The 25,768-nt window shown below is 39.4% G+C and overlaps 2 protein-coding genes across 2 annotated transcripts in view; one reads left to right on the forward strand and one right to left on the reverse strand.

The window, feature by feature from the left end:
* Positions 1 to 9,447, reverse strand: part of LOC124279809 (USP6 N-terminal-like protein) — a 42,413-nt gene extending 32,966 nt beyond the window's left edge. Inside the window, 1 exon segment of the mRNA XM_046715689.1 lies at positions 9,260 to 9,447. The gene's annotated coding sequence lies outside the window, so the exon portion shown is untranslated.
* A 7,283-nt stretch (positions 9,448 to 16,730) lies between these two features.
* LOC124279795 lies at positions 16,731 to 24,815 on the forward strand. Its single transcript, XM_046715673.1, has 6 exons — positions 16,731 to 16,859; positions 19,404 to 19,558; positions 20,051 to 20,110; positions 20,698 to 20,855; positions 21,998 to 22,103; positions 24,286 to 24,815. The coding sequence occupies exons 1-6, from the start codon at positions 16,802 to 16,804 to the stop codon at positions 24,358 to 24,360; spliced, it is 612 nt and encodes a 203-aa protein (XP_046571629.1). The 5' UTR covers positions 16,731 to 16,801; the 3' UTR covers positions 24,361 to 24,815.
* Positions 24,816 to 25,768: the final 953 nt, after the last annotated feature.

Consider the following 25,768-nt stretch of genomic DNA (forward strand, 5'->3'; position numbering starts at 1 on the left):
TGCCATGTATGCAACTTGTAATAGCAATAATACATTAGGGTTATGACATGACTTGTATCACAATAGAGTACTAATATTTCATTGTTCGATGTTCTTTTCTTTTGTAGCCACTGAATCACAACTATCCATATTTGTTTTTTAACTCAGAAAACAAAGATGGGATATTGAGGAAACACAGAAACTGGAGTGACTTTGAACACCATACTATACAGCCAGCCTGAAAATACTAGACAATCTGTGTAAGCTTGTCAATATCATTCAACAGTATAGATTTGTTGCTTTTTCACCAATGTACTGGGCCTAGATTTTCAAGCTCTCTTAACGCTAAGATAGTCGAAAGTTAATGTTAGTGTATGGCAGTTACGACTATCTTAGCACTAAGAGAGCTTCGAAAATCTAGGCCCTGTATTGTACTTTTCGCGTTATAGGGTTTGTGAATTTATGTTTTGAGGGGCCTCATATCAGGATATAGTATCGCATGTCTTTACACCACTTGAAACACCTGCGAGAGTTTTTCATCATTAGAAGCATCCTGTAGGTTGGTGAGGTGAGGTGAAATTGGGTTTTACGTCTTTACCACACATTATACTGACTCCGAGCCGACCAGCCCTTGTTGTACCCATTAATGCCGAGCGTCAGGCAGGGACCAACAAGTATCATATTTTAACTTCTTATGGTATGACAAGGTCAGGGACCGAACCCGCGACTTTCCGCTCTCCAGGCGGACGCTCTAACCACTACACCATGGAGGCGGTCTCCTGTAGGTTGGTAAACTGTCTGTTTGCTTATGAATGTTCATAATATATGTTTATCACTGTTAGTGCCTGTCAATGCTGCAGGTTAATTTCTTGACTACTGTACCATGTGTTTGGTCATATTAGACCATCACTCATGTCATAGTTCTCCACCCTGATTTATCACCCTGTAAAGTGTAACATGCTGCAAATGAAGTAGACACAATTTAACCATTAAACAAGACACCAAACTCACCACAATCTCTTGACTGTCAACACCTGATAATGGAGCCTAGTTTATCTTTCTTTTGTGAAAAATACTGATTGTGATAAATTGTACAAAAGTGATATAGACAGACAGACATAGCAAGCAGCCACTCCCAGGGTGAGTCACATCATAGTCTAGAAAACAAGGTATATTCATAGCAGTTAGGGTAATGTTTAGGAATCGCCTAATTTAAAGACCTACCGTGTTAAGCATGTTAATTAGTTAAATATTACAAACAATTTGGCATGTAACCATGGTAAACTTTCAATAATGAATGGCAATGGATAATATGACATTTGAACATTCTTTCTACATAGCCCTCCTGTATACAGTAGTATGTGCAATACCGGTACTCTAAAGAGAAAAAAGTAGTTAAAGCTGTCCGGCATATTTTACTGAGGGAATCCCACACCCAACAAACAACACTGTCCAACAGGGATGTTATACACATTGAAACGATCGTAACGATTTACAGGATATTTCTAACACTCTGCATATTTGTTTTATACACATGATGCACAAACATATTTAAACACAAACTGGATACACCGTGTCTACACGGTGAACAACTGGTTATGATCCTTGTGCTAACACTATAATAATAGATTTCTTATGTATTCATACGCCTTACCATTTCAGGAAAAATAAAATTGTAACGTCAACAATAAATGTTTCAATCTACTTGTTATATTGTGTATCATATACACAGATATGCCTGGAACGGAGTAGAATCCATATTCCGGTCGATTGACCTTCCATATTATACATTAATGCATGCCAAGTTTTAGTATGCACCGAGCCTCGTTGTCGTCTCCCACATGGCCGCAACCAGAGCGAGCCATCATGTAATATGTCAAGTATAATAAACAAGATTGTACGACACTCATCGTTTATACCAATCTTACATGGTCAGGGGTGGAAATAACCCATTGCCCGACATCCGGGGTCCAGTGTTTTTTTCTGTCGGGCAAGCAAATTTGTATATCATGCTGTACCGGTGTCCAGTTGACTTTCCAATGTTAATTATGTTGTTTATTTAAAAAATCAACAAGAAAATGGACGGTATAGCGGAAAAATTATCAGGGCAAGTGATTTTACATGCGACACTGTACCGGAGTACACTAGCAATTTTAAAGTTATTTCCACCCCTGATGGTGACAGAAGCGGGATCATATTCCCAGGATTCATCAGGCGACATTTCGCAACAGATGAAGATTAGGACATTCTGTGAGAGTGACTAAAATTTCGAAAGCCGGTCAGCGCGCTTCGAAGTTACAATGGCGGACGGATTCAACCAGCCAAAACCGCTTTCATTGAAGGTGACATTGCCGAGAACTGGAGACAGTTTGAACAGGAGTTTGACATTTTCCTGGAAGCTGTGCATGGTGATAAGGATGACAAAACGCAGGCATATATCTTCTTGAACATTGCAGGAAAGGAAGCAATCGAAAGGGAAAAGTCTTTTACACATGGGTTGACAGAATCAAGGGCAAGCCTACAAGTTCTCAAAGATAAGTTCAGCGAACTGTGTAAGCCACAGACAAACATTACGTTGGAGCGTTTTCGATTTTTCACTCGAAATCAGAGCAGAGGTGAACATTTCCAAACTTTCTATACAGATTTAGTGAATAAGTCAAATTCATGCAACTTTGGCGCTCTCAAAGACGTAATGATAAGGGACAGAATAGTGTGTGGTGTAAATTCGGACAATCTAAGGAAGTCTTTACTGAAAGTGCTTTAACTTTAGCTACAGCTGTCACCATATGCACTCTCAATGAAATCACGGAAAAGGGCCTACAAGAACTCACAAACAAATCAACAGCAGAGGTACATGCTATACACAGTGCTAGAAATGAAAGAAGAAAACCACATAAATCTCCTCCTACATGCAGGAACTGCACATACTCACATCCAGTTGGACGCTGCCCAGCACGTGGCAAGAAGTGTCACAACTGTAACAAAATGAACCACTTTGCAAGTGTTTGTAAAGCTCCGCACAGAGATATCAGAAAGAAAACCCAAAAAGGAGACAGGAGACACGAAAAGCAAACAAAACGCAAGGCAAAGCGAACAGTTCATGACATTAATGAAGAATATTATGAAGACTCTGATAGTGATACCGACAGCTTTCTATTCATAGATTCCCTAGAGGTGGATGGAATTGAGGAGTCCCCACTGGAAGCATATGCCACCGTACATGCAAACAATGAGGAAATAAGGCTTAAAGTTGACACAGATGTCAAATGTAATGTCTTACCACTATCCTGGTTCAAAAAGGTGAGAGACAAAGAAAAATCAGCAAACAACACATAGTAACATTGGTCAGCTATGGAGGGAGTTCCTTGAAAACATCGGGAAGAACCCAAATCAAGTGTAGATTCAAAGACAGAGAAGAGCTGCTAACCTTTCATGTCATAGAGCAACAGCTCAAGCCTATAGTAGGACTAAGTGACAGTGTACGCCTTAACAGAGCTCCAGATAAGATTTAGCTCATGTGGGTACTGTACCCACTGTATTTTTTTGGAGTGGGTATTATGAATGTTGAGTGGGTATTTCATTTTCCGTTACCCACTGCTTTCAAATATGTGCGTATTTCAGTCACTTTACTCACCTAAGTATTATGTCATTGAGCAAGTTTACTAAGCAGGTATGTTCTGCCTTATGTCATACCTAATCAAAACCAACTTAAATATAATGGAAATGATTTCATAAAAAAATCACTCATCCTATACTGACATTACAACACTTGTCCTATACTAACAGTACAACTTGATAGCAATCAATGTCTTTTTCATTACGCAAGCGAATTTTATAAATATATTCTGTACGCATTTGTTTTAAACTTTTTGCGTATCTACCTTTTTAAATGCATAATTGGTACGCAACAATTATTTTTCAATGCGTAATTCTATGCGTATTTTACCCGGATATGCAGCTTATCTGGGCCTCTGCCTTAAGTTACTATCCTTCAACGAGGATGTGTACAGTGTGTGTGAACTAACAATGAAGAACACACAAAACTATGAACCACTGACCAAGGCACAGATTATGAAGGGGTACTCTTCTCTCTTCGACGGAAAACTGAGGAACTTACCTGTAGAATACAGTGCTGAGCTGGACCCCCGACATAGTATCTGTGATCAGGTCACCTAGGCGCATTCCTGTGGCAATGCAGGACAAAGTCAAGCAGGAGTTAGACTCTATGGTGGAACAAGGAGTTATCATGACGGACTGGGTCTCGTCTATGGTGATAGCAAAGAAGAAAAACACAGACAAAATACGGATTTGTATTGATCCAATTGACCTCAACAAGGCTTTGAAGCGACAGCACTACCCCATGAGGACAGTAGAAGAAATCATAGCAAGAATGCCCAAGGCGAAGTTCTTCACCAAGCTAGATGCATCGCGGGGATTCTGGCAGATTCCATCATCACATGCAACGTCGATGTTGACGACATTAAATACCCCATATGGACGTTATAGATACCTAAGAGTAAGAATGCCGTTAAGCATCACTTCAGCCAGTAAAGTGTTTCAGAAACACATGGACAGTCTATTCAGTGGTCTACCATGTGAAGGTATAATGGATGACCTACTAGTTTGGGGAGAAACAGAAGAACAGCATGACAATAACGTCATCACAGTACTCAACAAAGCGGATGGAATAGGCCTGAAACCGAACCCGGACAAGTTCCACTTCAAAGAAAAGAAAGTGAGCTACGTTGGTCACTTACTGGCAGCTGAAGGTGTCAGACCTGACCCTGAGAAGGTCCGAGCAATTGTCAATATGCCAGAACCTGAGGGATTGCCGTCACTGCGTAGATTCCTAGGAATGGTTACTTACCTGGCAAAGTTCATTCCCCATCTCAGTGAGTTGGCAGCACCACTGAGAGAGCTCTTACAGAAAGAGACTACATGGGAGTGGTCCTCCAAATGTAGGACAGCAACGGAAGCAATAAAGCAATAAAATCAGCAACTCAGCTACGCTGAAGTTCTATGATGTTATAAAGCCTGTCACTCTAACATGTGACGCCTCCAAGAGTGGACTGGGTGCAGCAGTAATCCAGGAAGGACATCCAATAGCCTATGTGTCCAAATCCCTGACGAAATCGCAAACAAACTATCCTTAAATCGAGAAGGAGTTGTTAGCAATCCTCTTCGTCTGTGAGAAGTTTCATGATTACATTTATGTCAAAAGAGTTACAGTTGAACCAGACCATCAACCACTCATTACCATATGCAAGAAACCACTGTTTGCAGCACCAGCAAGGCTACAATGCATGCTACTAAAACTACAGCAGTATTCCATTGATCTGGTATACAACAGAGGGAAGACTTAATAATTGCCGACACTCTCTCACGAGCATACCTAGAAGATACCTCTAACAATGAAGAAGAGTTTGAGGTATTGACAGTTCTGCCCATGACAGAACAGCGAACAGAGCAGCTGCAACGGGGAAACAGCAGAAGATCCACTAATGCAACTGCTAAACCGTTACATATACTACGGATGGCCAGAATACAAGAAAGATGTACACCCAGATGCCAAGCCATATCACTCATTCAGGGACGAGCTCGCTGAATACTCAGGAATTATATACAAAGGCGAGAAGATTGTGGTACCTCCAAGTCTGAGGAATGAATACATGGAACAAGTACACAAAGGCCACATCTCAGCCCAGGCATCCAAGAAGAGGGCTAGAAAGTTCCTATATTGGCCAAAAATCTACAGTGATATAGACAGACTTACAACACTGTGCCAGATTTGCAACAGCTGCAAAACACACCAGCAGAAAGAGCCACTAAAACAACACAGTGTTCCAGAGAGACCCTGGCAAGCTGTAGCAACAGACCTTGTTACATGGAAAGGGAGGAATCATCTTGTGTTAGATGACGCTTACTCTGGATGGTACGAGATCAACACACTAGACAGCACAGTTTCAACCGCAATCATCAGGAAACTGAAAAGCCACTTCACTCGTTTCGGAAAACGAGATATACTAATATTCAGACAACGGCCCACAATACACCTGAACAGAATTCTCTGAATTTGCATCAACTTGGGGGTTCAAGCACAAAACCAGCAGTCCTAATTACCCACAAAGCAACGGACTCGCAGAGCGTGCAGTGATATCAGCCAAAAGCCTTCTAGAGAAGTGTGACATGGACAGAACAGACCCATATCTAGCAATACTGAATCAGCCCAACACACCAAGAGATCCAATTTTGGGATCCTCAGCTCAACGACTGATGGCGAGACGGACTAAAACACAGCTCCCCATGTCAACAAAACTACTTGAACCTTCTCTCAAGGATCCACAAGTAATCAGAAACAGGCTGCTGAACATCGGACAACATCAAAAACAACAATACGACAAAACAGCAAAACCACTGGGACAACTCATTCCAGGTGACAAAGTTAGATTACAGTCAGAAAAGGGTTATGACAAACTAGGAGTTGTAAAAGACATGCATGACACACCAAGGTTCTACATTGTTGAATCGGATGGCAGGACATACCGGCGCAACAGAAGACACCTACTTCTAGTGCCTGAAGATCTCAAGAAGAGACAATGCTACACATCTCCACAACACAAACAACAGATAGAACCACAACAAAGGCATCAGCTGGAGGAGCAAACACCTACCAAACCATCGCCACTGAAATCGCCCAGCAAACCGCCACCTGTGAGAACACCCATCAAGCTACCAGTACCACTGGTGAAATCTTCAACAACCACATCGCCAACATCCCACACATCCCCAGCAGCAACACAACATACTCTAACAAAAACGAGGAGTGGAAGAATTGTGCATCCCAACCCTAGATATGCATAGTAATCAGAAACAGACACTGTTCAACAGCTGTTCAAAGACTGTGTTCAACATGTTCAACGTTCCAGTTATCATGTTAATGAAGAGTTTGATTTGAACTTTAAAGTTTACATTTGTTCCTATCATAAATTGTGCTCGGTGCTAAACATAAACTGTAAACGGAATTCAAGGAAAGTGACCGAGAAAGACATTAACAGTCCATGATTTCCCCATCATATCCACTAGTGTATGCTATTCAGAACAGAACTCTGCAGATAACCGTGCCAAACAACAAGTGCCAAATTTGCTATTATGTTCAAGCATAATCGCAAACCTCATCATCAGTTTTCTAACAGCCCTCTTGCTGCATGATACTATATTATTCTCTTACAGTATTATAAGGCCAAAAAAATAAATGTTGTGGTTCCGATTTCCTACATTTCAGAACTAGGGTAGGTAGGTAGGTTTGGGGTTTTTTTGCAAAATATTTTTACATTACTCAGATTACTCATGTGTCAGAAAATAAATTTCATTTATTATGAGGTGAGTAAAATTGTTAGGCTCGGCGGGAATATTTAGGGTCGGTCGGGAAATCGGAACCACAAGCTTTTTTTTTTAGGCCTAAGTCACTTAAAAAGAAAGGGAGATGTAGAATCCATATTCCGGTCGATTGACATTCCATATTATACATTAATGCATGCCAAGTTTTAGTATGCACCGAGCCTCGTTGTCGTCTCCCACATGGCAGCGCGACCAGAGCGAGCCATCATGTAATATGTCAAGTATAATAAACAAGATTGTACGACACTTATCGTTTGTACCAATCTTACACAGGGTACATCAGTATATTATGTGAGTGAGCTTAGTTTTATGTTGCTTTTAGGAATATTCCAGCAATATCACGGCAGGGGAAACCAGAAATGGGCATGGTTTTACTCCACTTACTCCAACCATTCCATCAAAATACAGCTGAGGATACCATAAATGGGTTTAGCACATTGTACCAATCTGGGGAATCAAACCCGGGTCTTCGGCGTCACGAGCAAATGCTTTAACCACTAGGCTACCCCACTGTCCCTAATTTTAATCCTAGAGCATGAAATATTGAGAAAGGCCACAAAAACCATTGAGCAAACATGTGAGATGACATTAGTTCATTTCTGGAAAATCAAAAGTAGCATGCCCTGTGTCACATGCCTGGGACCCACATTTTCATGCCCTGAACACAATAATATCTCCCAACACGAGCTGAATTCGACGTTCTGGTGATTTCGACGATCGCATTGCCCGCGAAATATCAGGGGAGTATGTGCGCGATCATAGTGCACAAGAAGTTTCATCGGTAGGGCAGATGCCCAGTCACTGTCGTGATAAGTTTATTGACAATGGAAATCCGGAAGTTATGTTATATAAATAGCAAACAAACATCTATATTATTTACTCGAGATCATTAATACCACTTCAGATGCAAAATCAACTGCATATATAAAAAAATTTAGCAAGCAAATATTCAGTAAGATCAGTCGTCTGCTTGTGACGGACAACATATACATAAGAAGCCACGTGATCACAACATATATGCATTGAAAAAGCCACCATTTCGCATTGATCACAACACTCACTGTCAGTATAGCAGTGAGAAGCTTAAAATGTATGAAAACACATACAAAGTCCCACTCAACAATCATAATACCCACTCCAAAAATGTGGAGAGCGGCAACAGTTTTGCCCATATGATGCCATCAACGCAATTTTTAAAGGAAACACTTCATATTTTTGAGTGAAATAGATGAATATATCCGTTATCATTCAAGGTTTGTATAATAAAAACTTACATCATCGAAAACACCTGACACCAGGATATATCACTGAATGTCCCTATGACAGGAAAATAGATCCAGATTAATACTGGGGTATATATCACACGAATGACACACTTTCATGTCTGTGGGTCTGTCCACACTCTTGATATCAAGATTCCCTTACTACAGGATAATTCTAAAACAACACAATATATATGTGAAACCTGTTCCTCAAAATGAACATAAACGACAAATACACTAACGCATTCACTGCAGTAGAAGTACGAACTGTCGAACACTAGTATAGACATTTAAATGGTATGCTCATAGTAGTGTTATGCTTCAAAGTCTGGTCTTTAACGTTTGATAATTACTTACAATTCATATAACAGAGCTTCCGGAATAAGATACACTGTATATAGCCATAATATTGACCTTCTCAAATCACATCTGCTCAGGATTAACGTTGAATTTTGACAATTCAATCCAAGTATCAACTTCCTCATGGAAATCACCCACGCCCAGCCAGAACTGACTCAGGGAAAGGCGATAATTCGATTTCGTATACACCCAACATCACAGCGAGATATCACCAATTTACACCGAAACCGGTTGAAAGAAATAAAGTCATAAAAATTTACCAAAACAAGGTTGATTTTGACAGGAAAATGGCCGTGAAAAACCAGTGGAATGCGGTATATTGAGGGCGTTTTTGGTGTCGTATGACCAAGAGATGCGACTGGAACGTCGTGGCAGGAAATACTGTTGTCGCCGGAACGCGTACTTGTCGCCAATCCAGGCCTAAACAGGTGTGTTTTCAACTTTAATCGCCTACCTGTATTTTTAGATCCACAGGGAACACCTCCGGTGGTCACGTGACTATTTCTCAAGTTGAGCTAGTTGATATTTATCAGCCACCGAGTGAGATTGGACAAGAGTTGCTTCCCATTGATTGTGGATTGTGGAGACAATCATATATTTTACTAGTGTTTCAAAAAGAGGATTTTTGGGTGGTGAGTAACTGAGTGAGTTTGGCTTTACGCCTCTTTTAGCAATATTCCAGCATTATCATGGCGGGGGACACAAGAAATGGGCTTCACACATTGTACCCATGTGGGGATTCGAACCCGGGCCTTCGGCGTGACGAGCAAACTTTAACCACTAGGCTACCCCTGCGCCCCTTTTTGGGTGGTGTGAAACTGGGAACTGTCCCGTCCAACATCATTGCGTCATGCATACAAGTGCTTGCGTGTACGCGCACATTGTATTATTTAATTACTGATACCATTTATAGGATATTGCTGGCATCTACGAAAGCCCAGAGGGTTCAAAATGTTGGGGTTTTTTAATTTACTGTTTTAATATTTATAATAACCACTTTAATTTTGGTAATTACCACTTTTTTCTGGTAAATAGCACTTTTGATACTGGTAATTACCACTTTAGAAACAAGTTATTACCACTTTTTTCTGGTAAATACCTCTTGAAACAAGTAAATTAGACCTTTTGAATTTTACTTGCTCTAATTCATATATATTTTATGCGTTTTAAAATAATCTTTTAATATCATGTTTGAATTTTTGCCATTTTAAAAAATAATGCCATGTACTGATTGTTGAATTTTAGTTTGCATATAGTTTCTATAAATATTTTTTATGATTTCAGAATATCTAGATACATGTCACATTTTCAGCTTCGGTATTAAAGAAAATCCAGAGCTTACCATATTTTATCGTTACAGGAATGTCTTGTCCAAATCTAGAGGGGTTTTTTTTGTGCATTTTCATTTTGTGATTGACTGATGATTAAACTTCGACTTAGTCGTTTAATATATAGAGTGTTTAATATATCACCACGAGTTGATAAAGTCACAAATATCCAAGACTTGTCGAGGATATTTTTACTTCTATCAAGGAGTGTTGATATATTTGATATCAGAAGACACGAGGGTGAGATTCTATTTATCATAAAAAATCAGTCTTCATTAGTTTTCAATGAAAAATGTACATCTCTGAACATGGTGCTGCCATCACACTCCGGCGCAGTGATGACTTAGCATAACGTACTATGCTGGCTGGCCGCATGGAACTCTGGGTAGGAGAGTGTACTGCTATTAGACTTGCAGTGCAGCGATGTCATAGCTTTGTGATGCCATCAGGTTTTTGACGTCATGGCATTGTGAGTCATGCATTGACGTCAGGGCATTGTACAAAATTCTAAGATGCCTAGCGGTTAGAACAATGGAAAAAAATACATTATCAGACAATAAAGGTATACATAGAGATTTTTTCTGGGTTACATCTTCTTTTTATTCTCGAGTACAACGTTTCAGGGCTTGTTCTGGCCCCATCATCAGGTAAAACTGAACAGTAACTGTTAACTCTGGCCGTGACGTCACAATGCTTATTCGTACTTTAACTATAATAGTTCAGGGCGAAAGTGTGTTTCGTATTAATACGCAGCGAATTTCCGGGAATCGAATACCATTCGATCATGTTTTTCAACCAATCAGATTAAAGAACACAGTGACTTTTGGTTTACAATTTACTGTCAAAACGATATCTCCTACATCGTTTGATCTCACACAAGAAATATCTCCCGTGGAACACAGTTTTGGATAACAACTAACGTCATTACTCGCCCGTGGAAGATACTGCAGTGTATTATAGCTAAAATACATGGAATTATCATGAAACGGCCCTCCCATTATCAGAAACTTGCGGGCCGCTGCAAATGATATTGGACCGCTCAACCTTAACGACGGGCCACTATCAGTTCTGTTGTCAACTGACGTCATAGTGGGTGCGTGGGCTTGCGGTTCATTCGACATTATTTTGCTCTCGACTGGCAGATATTCTGGGTCAAACAAGTCAAAGCAACCCGAATTCCCGCTTTAACCCCCTGGCTGCCGAGTTTTTTTTCAGGCGCACATTTTCATACGCTTTGAAAAGTGAACGTTGTGTGAGAATTGCGCTCGCGTGGTCCTGGATCTACGTACGGCTATAAAATTACACAGAAATGTAGAATATTAAATTTCCTATCCGTTGGTATAAATATAAGTGCAACTACCTCGGCGGTTTGAGAAATAGACACTGCTAAATGTTGTCCAATTTTTTTTATGCGTTAAAAAACAGTAATTTTATCCGCTTTTTATCGCGCACCGATAAAAGCACTGTGCTACGAATTTTTTAATGTGGCATCTTTACGGAAAGTGTTAGCGAAGAAAATACAGCTTGATATCTGAACGACATAAGTGTATATGAATTGGGTTTATGTGCTTGTGCATAACGTTATACGCTCAACATTAAAAATGACTCGCAATAAATGTCAAAAATGGATTTTCTTCTATGACGTCAAACGACGACAGAGAGGTCATACACATATAATGATAAGGGGGCATAACTCCGTTATGCGTAACACTAGGTCCATGTAACTCAGATCACTTGGAGAGAATTTGTTGTGGATACGGACGCTATATTTTCGTTATTTTATGTTCATGGTGAACCAAACTATCCCAATTCAAAGTTCCCCAATGTGAGCGGATGCAGTTTGGTAGTTTCACAATTTACAAGAAAAATGACAACGTATTACATGTGAAAGCACTTATGTAGCGATTTGGATGGCCCTATCCGATATATAAGTTAGTTCTTAGATTCCCATATTGTCCTGTTTGTGTAGATGTATTTTGACTAATTTTTGCATCGTTATTACCAGAGTACTAGCCATATCTTCAAATGTAATGAAATTGCTGAAAATAATACACCATTTTAGTTGACGTCATTGCTTGTTTTATGCATTTTGCGACGTCGGAAAAAGACGACACTGGTATGCTGTTTAGTACATATCTCACCTTATTTCCTTTAATTGTGTGAAAGGTCTCGGCTTCTATGTCAGAATTTAAGACTCTTTAGACAAAACATAAAATGACTGATTTTTCCATTTAAATAGTGTCCTGAATATATCAACAATTAGACAGTTTGACTGTGTATCTTTTGTGAGAAACACGCGCACCTGTTTGGCATCAATTTAACGTAAATGAAAAATAACATTTCACAACACCCGAATATTTTGTTTAGGATAAGAATTTCTTTTGTTTATGATTATGTAGCTATTTCTCTTCATAAGTATGCAATGGAAGATGCAAAAGATAGCTTTTTATATATGGAACTGGTACGTACTATATATTGTGAATATGGATGTAAGATTTGTCCAAATTAAGACATGACATGGTTTATATATTTTTAAACAATTTTCGTATAAATATAGTTAGAGTTTGATATCCTGTCATCACAATATTTTTAAATCGAATATGAATTGATTATATTATCGAAAACAATGATAGTGAATCATAAAACGTTTCCGACAAACGCGCACCTGGCCAATCAATTTACATCATTGTTTTCTCTATAAACCGACACACAAATGTGCAAAAAACAAGACAATTCCTTTAAATATGTGTGCATATACATTTCATACCATATATAAATCATTTTCATTAATATTTATCAGTTTTACTTATAAGGTTGAATTAAATCGCCGTTCATTAACCTGTTCATGTGAGAACTGCAATATTAGTCCAAATGCATTGAATATTGTACATCATCGGAACTAACGCAATTGCAGTTATGGCTACGTTTGATCTTCTAACACTTGTGTAAAGGTTTAGAATATGGTGTATTGCACTAAATATGTCAATTTCCTATGTAAATATGATTCAAACAATCAAAAACTTTCAAAGAATAAAACACCGTAAACCCTATACGCACGTATGATATGATATTGAACAAGGCTAAATGTGGATACTGAAGTCAGTTTCATGAAAAGTATCTGAACTATACGCAAAATATACACCATAATACTGACAGTGTAATCGGAAGGATTGGGCGATTGTGTTTACTCTTGTTCAACCGACCTTCACCTCAAAGAAATTGCCTAATATGTACAACAATGTTGACGTATGACATCACTACCGCTGACCGATTTCTTACAAAATGGCGGCTTTGCTGACAAGGGTACACAGGATTTTGCGAGGACCCTTCCATTGATTCAGGGATCGTTTGTCCATAAATATGAGATGTAAGTAATCAGAATGATTCTGACTATCTGTGGCGATGTTATATGTTTTTATCGTTTTCACTAAAGGTAAGAGAAAAAAGACAGAAATCCAGATAATTACCGTTGTCGTTCTGCGTGATTTTCCGTCAGTCATGGCGTCACGCTGCACGGAAACTTTGACAATTTCTTATGAATTATCAAATCATTGCATTGTATCTATTTATAATTTCCTATTTCTTGTTACGATACTCTTTCCATGCATATGCCAAAGGTATTGAGCCATTGCAAGCAATGAATAGACGGATGAATGTTGGAAAATTTCAGAAAATGCTACACAGTGTAAAATAGGTTTTTGTCTTTGTTTACATTTCGAACCAGCGCAGTCTTTCGAGCACAGCGTTCGTTTTCACACCAAATATGTTTCGTCTCATTTTATCTAGACAGTTGGCATTGGTGACAAAGACCACTTGCAGTTTGAGTCTAAAATGTATGGGGAGTTTATTGATGCATTTTTCGAAGCTGAATATGAAATATACGTGATGTAATATGCGTCTCAATACCGGCCTTCGCGAAACGTGATTTTGTAAACACTATCCAATATGGCGGAAAGCGCTCTACGGCGTTCGTGTAAGTGCATTTTAGAAAACATCCCAACCGATTCTAGATTCATCGGCAACGTTTCAAGAATTTTACTTAGCGATTTCATGTAAAACTGATATGAGTGATCATGAATATGTTATTTTGAAATTCAATACTCCCAGTAATTATCCGGTTTTCACATTTCAAAACATACAGCAAATAACGCTGTGAATCGCGATTTCGTACTGTGTCAAAAATGGCGACATTTTCGATGAAGCCTATTTTGAAAGGTCATTTTCAGCACTTGAACTTTGTCTAAAATAATATTAAATAGTGGTAATATTGGCTTTCTTGTTGGTGCTAACCTTAACACTATTAAGACTGTTGATGGACCAAAACCGAACACTGACATAGTTTGACATGTTGCAGGCTATGGTCTTGTCAAAGGCCAAGGTCGAATATCGTCACTTTCTGTTGTGACGTCACTTGAATTGTTCGAGGACGTAATTGAATTCGGACAGTCAACCCCGTCAGAAGTTGATTTGGGTCAAATTACAGTCAAATTCCTTCATTGTTATTTTCAACACAAATTCCATGTATTTTATCAATAATAACGGTAATGCTATTTTTGAGGGCATTATCATTTGCCCTCAAAAATAGCATTATCCTTATAATAGTTTACGGCAATAACAATAATAAAAACGCATAATATGTATATGAATAAGTGTATAAGTAACATTTACAAGTTCTAATTTAATTGTTTCAAAAGTGGTATACACCAGGGGAAAAATGGGTATTATTAGTTTTAAAAGTGGTAATTAGCAGAAAAAATGAAGTGGTAACTACTAGAAAAAGTGGTTATTACCAATTTTAAAACAGAAAATTAAAAACCAAAAACATTTTGACCCCTCTGGGTTTTCACAGCCATCAAATTTTGACCATTTTTAATGATATGTGTAATCATTCATGGTCCAATTCATTCAAAATCATTTAACAAGACAGTTGGATTCAATAGTTAGTAGTTAGTTACTGCAGCACGGTATACCGTGGTAAATACCATGGTACTTGAACAAAAACCTTGGTATACCGTGGTACTGAAGTTTTCGTGGTACCCAACCCTACTTTAAAGCCGACCTCTTGATTTCTTCCATGATATCAAAAATACATTTACTGGAACTGCAGTATATAGTTATTGATATCCCTAAACAGATTTTATGCACACACTTATCTTATAGTATATCACAAAATATTTATAGAAGTTACGAAATCGAGTTTTGAGTTCTGATATGTAACCTTGTTTTTGTAATCTGTAATGAATTTGTGATTTCCTAAAATCAGAAGTATTTTAGATACGACAAATTCGGTATACTAATATCAACTATTTACTTAGAGAAACCGATGTTGAGATGTAAGTAAGCCTCGAGAAAGAGAAAAAGTAAGCAACACGAAAACCTAAAACAATAGAACGTCGTCATTTAAATGTTAAAATAATCACAGATGCACAATTTGACTTGTGACGTGTAAAAGCTTACGTACTATATATAGTATACTCTTGGCCATGTGGCCTTTAGCACTGAAATAGTCTACTTCAGTCTTTCTTAATTTCCTTTTGCTGCTTAGCCTCTCTTTCTTTTCTCTTCTAGTTCTTTATTTTTCTTTTCCCTTCTTAATTATGTTTCCTCTTCTCTTCTTTCTTCTCCTTTCCACATATTCTGTATTATTCTTTCTCCCTCTCTTTTCCTTTACTTCTTCTCCTTTCTATATTCCTTTATTTCTTCTCCTTTCTATATTCCTTTATTTCTTCTTTCTTTCCCCTCTTCTCTTCTAATTTTTCTCTTTTTCTTCTTCTTTCTTGTTCACTCTCTTCTGTTGAACTTAGACAAGAAAGCTCTCTGTACATTACCACAGTTCCCTCCCATATTGATATACCCAAGGAAGACTAGACCTCCTCTGTGAAGGAGTCAGAACATGTCTAGGTGTCTAACGTAACACCAGCCATGCCAATCCTGCTGCATGTTATCATGAGCTCAAGATCTCTCTGTGCGACAAAACGGAATGCTGCTAGACTGGAACAGTCTTCATTTTATTATGTAACATATAAATGTAACAATAAAACTATGACTATTAAGCAAAAGTAATAAAATAGAGACTGTCCTAGAGGTTATTAGATATTCGGAACACACCATGGAAGAGAAAAGATGTAGCTCGGATTTTTGTATCATTTTTTAAAACAAGGACTTTCTCCAGTCTAGGGTTAATATGAACAGACATTATCTTGATCAGCAATACGAACTTGGTATTTAGCTAAAATAAATGGTGTAGAGTACATGCTCTGTGAGACTTGCGAAGTGATAACCTATCGACTTGTGTTTGATTAACGACAAGAGAAATGATTTCCCTATGACATTGACGCATGTCTAAAATCTAAATCCAGGAAGACGATCGTGTTTCAAACACTGGCTGATTCTTGTCCAGCTTGTGATATTCGTTATATACCGACGGGTACACCTGTGTACAAGGTGGTGATCGATATTTAATGTGTACATATTATGGCCAAAATAAATGGAAATATTGGGTACACCTTACACGGGATCATTCTGGCGTTATGTAAGTATATTTTAAGGTGTTTTTGTTGTTGTTTAACGTCCAAGTCAGCAGTCTGTAAATATCCTCTACCAGTGACTGACATCATGAGCATCGATTTACACAAGTGGGATACGATATCATGCATTAACCACTTTAGCAATCCTGACCACCTGTAAGTCCTTTTTGCGAGAGGCAATTGGGAAAGACAAATTCTAACCCGGACTTTCACGAGGTATGGTTTACTGTCAAAAGACCAGGAATGAAATATCGCCAAGTTAAGAAGCACTTTGAAATATTAGCCATTGTTTCTTACACTGGGAACTATTGTCAAGACCTACCAGTATACGCACGTATAGCTAACAATACGCCGATTTTAGGGCTGTGAGCAAATGTGTATAAATTATTTGCCACATGTTTGTATTTATATACATTTCATAACAAACTCATTTTGTCTTAAGGACTTGTTCATGTTCAGATATGAGAAAAAACTTTTCTGTAAACCTCTAACATTTACCTTTTCGTCACATTTTAGCCTCTCTATTCATTAAATGTCCATAACAGAATCATTTATATAATTTCCTAATTTCATAAAGTTTGGACCAAATGCTTTCATTATGCCTTGCCCACAATACGAAGTGAAGAGTAGTGTCCCTTAGTCGTGTAACAAATCTGTGATACGTGGGTTCAAATCCAACTTTTTGTTGTTTTGGTGTTTCTAAATTCTCTTGGCTCACAGTGTTCTTTGATTTGCGTGAAACAAATTATACTTTGTCACAGAGCAGCTATTTGTTTATATGACATTATATGTATCTGTGGAGATGTGAGAGTCGTACACAATCGTCTCCTTTCAGATTAACATCAAATAGCGGTGTAAGTTATCCTTTGGTATTTTCTACTTTATTTGTTTCACAATGGGTGCCACAGATCGCTGCGAAGAGGTGCTTTCCTTAGGAGTTCCAAAAACCCACGATTGCGTTTTGATCCCAGAAATCTCCTGATTACGTTCCTTGTTTTGCTAGCATCATATACCCATGCAAGGGTATAACCAAAGTTATACACGTCCAAAAAACACCGTTATTCCACATCAAACTGACATGACGTGTTATAACTGGAATGCTGTCTAAGTACGTGTGTGAGAAGGTGATTCGGGTTTAACCCTGGTTGATTAGCATTTCAGTTATCTTAGATTATCAGTGTGTCTTGGAAAATGAGGTGGATAGCTGGAAGTGAAATACAGTCCTCGAACAGCTGACTGGTGGAGCCCACGAACGTGGTCAGAATGCTTATAGATGCTGATTTTCGTTTAACGAAGGTCGTTAAGAAGCTCGTATATAAACAGAACTAATGGATACAAGACAGTGAACTGCATGACTGTGCTAGGTCGATTACGAACGTATTAATTATAGTAAGTCAAGTATATCGTTAGTAAGCAGAATTTGCGGATTAATCCAGTTGTCATTCCCAACACTGCTAAACATGATGATATATATGATGATATACATGATGATATATATGATGATATACATGTACATGATGCTCTTTCACCGTTTCATAATCTTTACACAATCTTTTCACCCCCGAACTCAGTATACATGCGATCATATGTTGTCAACCTCATTGTCTTCACATATCACTGGGTACCCATCTACGATACTGTAATGTCAATTTCGTGCTTTCTATTGGCGATGGAATAGCCAAATGGTCAAAGCGTTCGCTTGTCTCACCAAAGACCCGAGTTAAATAGAATAGAATAGAATAGAATAGAATAGAATAGTACTTTAATGCCTTTTCAGGAATTTGTGTTACATCGGCAGAGCTACTGACACATCAGAGAGATACAAAACATATTTACATAAATTCATTGATTTAGTTATCTTCAAATTTGTTTAAGAGAGAAATGGTACTTGGAATAAAGGATGTACGGGCTCTCTTAGTTTTCACAATTGGAACTTTGTAGCGGCGGCCTGAAGGGAGGAGGTTGTATTCCGAATTTAAGTAGTGAGTACGGTCAGATATAATTTTTACAGCTTGATTCACGATTTGCCGCTCATATATTGATGATAAACATTCAAATCTGACTCCAGCGATTTTACTTGCAGTGTTAACAATTTTGTCTATTTTAGATTTGAGATGAACTGAGAGAGACCCGTACCAACAATGGAAGGAAAATGTTAAAATACTCTGAATAAATGCTACATAAAAAGATGACATCACAGATGGGTTAACATTAACAGATCTCAGTTTACGCATGAGATAAAGACGTTGTTGACACTTTTTGTATAGGGCTTCAGTGTTAGAGTTCCAGTTCAGATTTCCCACATGGATAGTGTCAAGTGTGTTTATTCACGTCTTTCGGCCGTTGGCCCATATACATGTACATTGCAATACATAATCCATACATATTATTTAGAATAGTTACACATTCAATGATGTGTGCCTTCTTTTAAGGCTATGAAACATATATATTTACATACTTTGAGCCCATTTCTGGTGTCCCCCGCCGTGATATTACTGGAATATTGCTAAAAGCGGCGTAAAACTAAACTCACTCACTCGTGTTTTCAGGTGTCATCAACACTGTGTTACTGACATTTAACTACGGCGTCTACAAACTTCACCACGACGACTTTTCGGTATTTTTCTACAACGTGAACCTTTCCTTCTATCTGATGAAGCCAGACATACCCTTCAAAGTCCATGTGTTCCTCCTGCTGGTCGGGGTAAGTTCATTCGACTCGTCCCATAGCAGCAGGACCGGGAAGTGGGGTGTTAGATAATTGAGACATAAAGTAAAACTGACCATCCACAAGATGCAGGACCGGGAAGCGGGGTGTTAAATAATTGAGACATAAAGTAAAACTGACCATCCACAAGATGCAGGACCGGGAAGCGGGGTGTTAGATAATTGAGACATAAAGTAAAACTGACCATCCACAAGATGCAGGACCGGGAAGCGGGGTGTTAGATAGTTGAGACATAAAGTAAAACTGGCCATCCACAAGTGTAGGCGTTATATTGCAGACACTCACTCACTAACACGTGTTATCACATATCTCAAGGCTGATGAATAATGAAAAACATACAGCCTCTGTGAACAGTATTTCAGTTTCAATACATTACGCAAATTGCCAATATTCAACACACATTGCGATATACCATTCATGTGCCAATCTGCCAACTGTGAACATCGTGGATGTCCTATCTTTGTGCAGGGCTACATTCCAGGGGTCAGTGGCCTGGGTCTTATTATGGTCAACAAGAAGATGTCTAGCGTGAGTCGTCATCGTCATCGTCGTCGTTATCATCATCGTCATCATCAACATCATCACCGTCGTCATCATCATCGTCATCATCAACACCATAATCACCATCACCGTCGTCATCATCATCGTCATCACCAACACTATCAACGTTGTCGTCATCAACATCGTCGTCCCCATCACCGTCGTCATCATCAACACCATCGTCACCATCACCGTCGTCATCATCAACACCATCGTCACCATCACTGTCGGCATCATCAACACCATCGTCACCATCATCGTTGTCATCATCAGCATCGCCATCGTCGTCGTTATCATCATCGTCATCATCTTGAACATTATCGTCGACATCGTCGTCGTCGTCATCATCAACATCATCGTTGTCATCAACATCAGAATTGAAATGAACATACGAATACTCTTAATGACAGAATAACTATCATGGACAGATATTCATTCTCCATTCTCTGAATATATTATATATCGATAATATATGTTCAAGAATCACTATCCAGTATTGATCATACCTGGTGTAAGAGACCCACCGTTCACTTTTCTCGGGGTCCATAGTGTACTAAGGATGGTTTCCTTTTCAGAACGTTCGTCTTGTTCACTTAGTGAGCGCTGTTGGTGGCACGATATGTATGGCAGTGCTGATGATAACGGAGGCCACCAGTATACATGAGATCCATTCCGTGTCGTGCGGTTACTACTGGGGCTACTGCTCGTGTGGAGACTTTTACTTCAATACAATGTAAGTCATGTTTCCATCACTTCTCTGTGGGTGTTTGTTAGTTGTTTAACGACGCACTTAACACTATTCCAGCTATAGCTGACCACACATTTCGACAAGCGTGTCTGTGACGTTTGGGGCCTATTCGTCTATGGTGTTCTGTACGTGTGCATGGTAATATATCTGAGCTTTTCCCTTACAATAGTGGTATGGTAGGACTAATCTAGTTTGTTCTCAAGGACCAAATGGTATACATCATGCTGCTGAGAACAGTTCCTACCTGACAGGACCCGACTGACGTGTTTAAAGGTTTGGTCCATTCTCAATGCTTGCACCATATTGGTACTCGCTTGTTATACGTTGACGAGGTTGAGCCCCTTCTTTTAGAAGTATGCCTACTGAACTAGTGAAAGTCAGACATCTGCCGCCGAAGCAAGGACATGATTGTATATAGAAATAGAAGATATCTGATAGCATATGTCCGGTGCGGAGGAAGAAATCCAAGTCGCTTGGATTCTCCATCATATCTCCAAAACCCCAAAACATTCGTAGCCAAAATGTACTCACGCACGCACACACACACATTTATGGACTGGGTGATTATGATAGTACTATGAGCGTCCACAGAGACGGGATGGCGAATGTGTATCGTGATATTTTATTTACCGAAATGTCGCGTGAATGTGTATGCTTCAGCGTCTATAACACTACTGAAAGGCTGGAAACTTCCTGACAATCCGGTCTTATATCTAGCTCATTCTTTCAATACCTTTGTCAGATAAAACTGGAAGGTCAATGTAAGTACATGTCAATGTAGTCCGGATTATGGAGAAAAACGGATTACACAGAGTCCGGATTTGACAGATTCCACTGTATTTTCTGTTGTTAAATATGTCTTGAAAAGAAGCTTGTTTGTGAAACACCTCAGATGCGTCCCAAAAATAAATGAATAAAATATGAATTGGGCTATGTGTGACAGACATTGGATAAAGTAATAAAACGATACAGGTAAGTGTCGTTTATTGTAAAATTTGAGAAATAATATCGATGCGTCAATGTTTTGGATAGACGTGACATCCCAAGTTTATATCATAATGAGACGAGAAGATGTAATGCTACATATTGATGGCTTTTGCTGATTCTGTAACAATTGTGTTTTGCAGCAGCCCAGCAGTGTGTGTCATGAAGCAGGTGAGGATCACGTATCTGGCGCTGCTGTGTATCAACCTCGTCTGTGACGTCATCAGTCTGTCTTTCTCAACTAAAATGGTGAGACTTTGATGTTACAAGTGTGAATGCTGACCGGTAACCAAGTGATCATAACGGGTTTTGTTTGGCTGTTGTTTCACGTTGCCACGTGACGATGGACCAGACTATCCAGTGTTTGACATCATCAGCATCGATCTACGCAATGGGTTCAATGACATGCAGTGGAAGCCTGGCCACCCGATCCCGTTACGTCTCTTACAACAAGCATCGGTAGCGGAGACCAATTTTTATGCCGCTTTTAGCAATATTCTAGCAATATCACGATGGGGGACACCCGCAATAGGCTTCACACATTGTATCCATTGTGGAATCTAACCCGGGTCTTCGACGTGACTAACGAACGCTCCTACCACTAGGCTACTCCACCGCCCCACGAGACACTATGAAAGTAGTGCACCAACAATATGCGTTATCGACTGTTCAATGAGTGTTCATGACGTCACAAATGATAATGCGAATTCAGTGATGTCTCCTGTATTGTTGACATTTCATCGTTTCTTCTTCGTTTGCTCTCTTAACCAGCGACTGAGTAATATACTATTTTTAAAAAGAAACGCATAACCCAGAAATCAGTTGCGAAAATTTTGTATTTTCAAACATGTATAACTCGTCCACAAATAGACTTTAGGAAATGAACTTTTATATCAGTTTAGAATAAGGAAATGTCTTTACAACCAAGTAGATAAGGTTAGGTAACGGAGACGTTGAGCGCGATGGTGACGTAGCACGGTCCCGACGTCGGGTCTTCCTGGCTCTCAGTCCAATGTCTCTGATTGGTACAGTTAGACAGGATATCCTCCGAAGTCCAGGCACCCTGGCTGCTGTGCTCTCACCCGTGGCAGTACGTTCACGCAAATGTAGGACCCGGATGTACCGATCTTAGGCTGCAGTGGTGACTCGAGGTCTTCCTGTACGGGGACGGCCATTTGTTATACCTGTTTGGTTGTAACGAGCTGCAAGCCGTGATATCGTGCTCAGACTAACATTCAGACGCCTGGCAACAGAAGGATTGGTAATCTCCAGCGTGCGATGTTCCCTGTCGCAGCGTCAAGACGTGGCGTTGTGATTTGACCTTGAAACTCCTTCAAAACGAATGACGATTTCCGAAAGTATTCTGGATTTTGATAGCATGACAGTGCCTGCTCTTTGCTGCACAATTTCTACTGGAAGGTGATTTCTGTAGCGTTGTCACGATGCCATTTTAATCCTTGTAAGAAATATCATCTCAAAATTAATATCTTCAGGTAAAGTCGATTTTTTGCTTGTGCAATTGTGCAAAATCATGATATCAACACTTTTGTTACATATTTCGACGATTGTTTGAACACAATTCGTAATTAATAGATTTTTTACAATGCAAAATGCCTATGCGTTTCTATTTTTTGGATAGTATATATAGAATAACATACTCAAAACTGAAGAGGGCGCATTATCTTTCCCTCCTCAATGACGCTCTCTGCCTTTCCTGTTTTATTGTGAAAGAATTCATGGCATATTATTCAGAACTTTATTCATCAAATGTAGTGTCATGAAGAGGTAAAGAAAATGGTCGGTAAAAGTGTTATGATGGCAGAGTCCTATATGCCAACAATTTGAGATATATTTTTTTGAAAATCAATATTTAGACAAACTTTGTCGAGATTCCCATTTCCATATGCTTGCGAGGAGAATACGATATCGGGTGGTCAGACTTCGCTGAGTGTCTGTCATCGCTAAGGACGAAGTGTGGCGGAGCTCATGATGTCGACCACTGGGTTGTACAGACTCGACGGGTTACAAGCAGCCGTCATTACGCTGGGCAATCGCGTGTGGGGCGGTAAACACAAACCCGTGCAGCATTATTCGGTTACTGTATGTTGTTCTGGGTCTCTGATCAACCCAAGTGGAAGGCTGCCGTTCCAGTCCCGCTTGGCCCCGATTATTTCTCTAGGTCTTCCAGCACCATTCTTGTTTTCGCGGGATTCACGGTGTAAACGTCTGTGACGGGCATCACTTCTGGCTTTTCTCCCACGAAGCTGAGACACCGTGATATAACTGGAACACTGTTCACAGAGGCGGTGAACCAAACTGACTTATTGACTCACTGATACACTTTTGAGACTAAATAAAGTAAACATATGGAAATATGGCACAAGTTTGAATGTACACCTTTAAATTCTTCATTTGTGTATTCTGTTCATAGGGGAAGGATGTCCCGGTCAGACACAGCAATATTACAATGGTGGCGCCCCGGTCGCAAACAACTTACCAATCTTAGCTCTACAATAGTGTTGTGCATCATATGGGTGATGTGCTCTACGGTGTTTGGTACGGAAGAAGACAGACTCGTATTTGATGCTATGTCAAGGCGTGCATTAAAGGTTATTTTGACATTGCTTGGAATGACGTTCGATGAAATGTGATTTAACAAGGCGTTGAAGATTGGCGTATTCCTCTGACATCAACAATTATACTTCTTCGTTGACGTATTGGTGCGCTGTATTTAACATTGGTGTGTATTGAACGTCTTTGATAAACGTGACATCAACAATTATATTTCTTCGTTGACGTATTGGTGCGCTGTATTTAACATTGGTATTTATTGTACGTCTTTCAGAAACGTGACATTCAGAGTTTCTATCAAGTCGTGTCACTTGAATTAATCTATGAAATAGCAGGTACTATATTGGATGCATTCTAATATCTTACTCACATAAATGCTCTTCTTTTAATTGTCCATCGTATTTACAGTGGAAGTTGTTTGTTGTTATTACGTGCAGTCGGCAGACAGGAAGGGCGTGGCAGGAAGTAACTGGTTAGCTTGTCATCCCGGAAGATATAATCAATCAAGTACATGTCATTCATGTGTTGGTACAAAAACCAATTTTCATACCACCTTTCTCTCAATTTAAATGCAATTACGTTGTGAAAGTAAATCCCTCAAAGGTGAGGTGAGGCGAAATTGGGTTTAACGTCGTACTTATGAATATTTCGCTCATATGACGACGTGCATGCGTGTGTATGTGTATGTGTGGCTGCTTGTACTAGCCCAGACTAAGCTGGTTTTATAGTGCTAGTTCACTGAGATACCATGTCGCTGTTAAGCATGAATACCACACTCAGACACATTATACTGACTCCGAGCCGACCAGTCCTTGTTGTACCCATTAATGCCGAGCGCCAGGCAGGGACCAACAAGTACCATATTTTAATTGGTATGATCGGATCGAACACGGGCGGACGCACTGACCACTACACCACGGAGGCGGTCAAATCCTTCAATGAAGGGACTTAACGGGATGTAATGACCTCTACTCTGATTGACCCCAAACACACATGGTCATTTTATCATACCTATAACTGCTGTGAGGTCCGCACATGTTACTGACGTCCTCAATCAAAGGGTCCGTAGCAATCCAAGGGCAGACAATTCAGTTTAAGAGTTTCACTTGTTCTTGGAATTTTTTTATGGTTTAATCAAAACTAAACATAGACTGCAATACTAGTTTTGAACACGCAAATGGATTGCAATGGGGATTATCCGAGTATGTATACAGCTAATCCGCCACTGGACCCACCTTTACAATAGATATATACTGGACGTTTTAGTGACATCAAGGAGGTCAAGGGTCATCTAAAGCTGTAACCGAGCTGATGCTGATATCCGTTCCATGATGTTCTCTGTC

This window comes from Haliotis rubra, unplaced genomic scaffold (assembly GCF_003918875.1).
Source record: "Haliotis rubra isolate DU_JTF1 unplaced genomic scaffold, ASM391887v1 Scf257, whole genome shotgun sequence".
NCBI lineage: Eukaryota > Metazoa > Mollusca > Gastropoda > Lepetellida > Haliotidae > Haliotis > Haliotis rubra.

Coding starts and splice junctions, on each gene's coding strand:
- LOC124279795 (XM_046715673.1), top strand. CDS start 16,802: ATGGCCAAAATAAATGGAAATATTGGGTACACCTTACACGGGATCATT. Junction 20,856..21,997: donor GACTTTTACTTCAATACAAT/GTAAGTCATGTT, acceptor TGTGTTTTGCAG/CAGCCCAGCAGTGTGTGTCA. Junction 22,104..24,285: donor TGTCTTTCTCAACTAAAATG/GTGAGACTTTGA, acceptor TTCTGTTCATAG/GGGAAGGATGTCCCGGTCAG.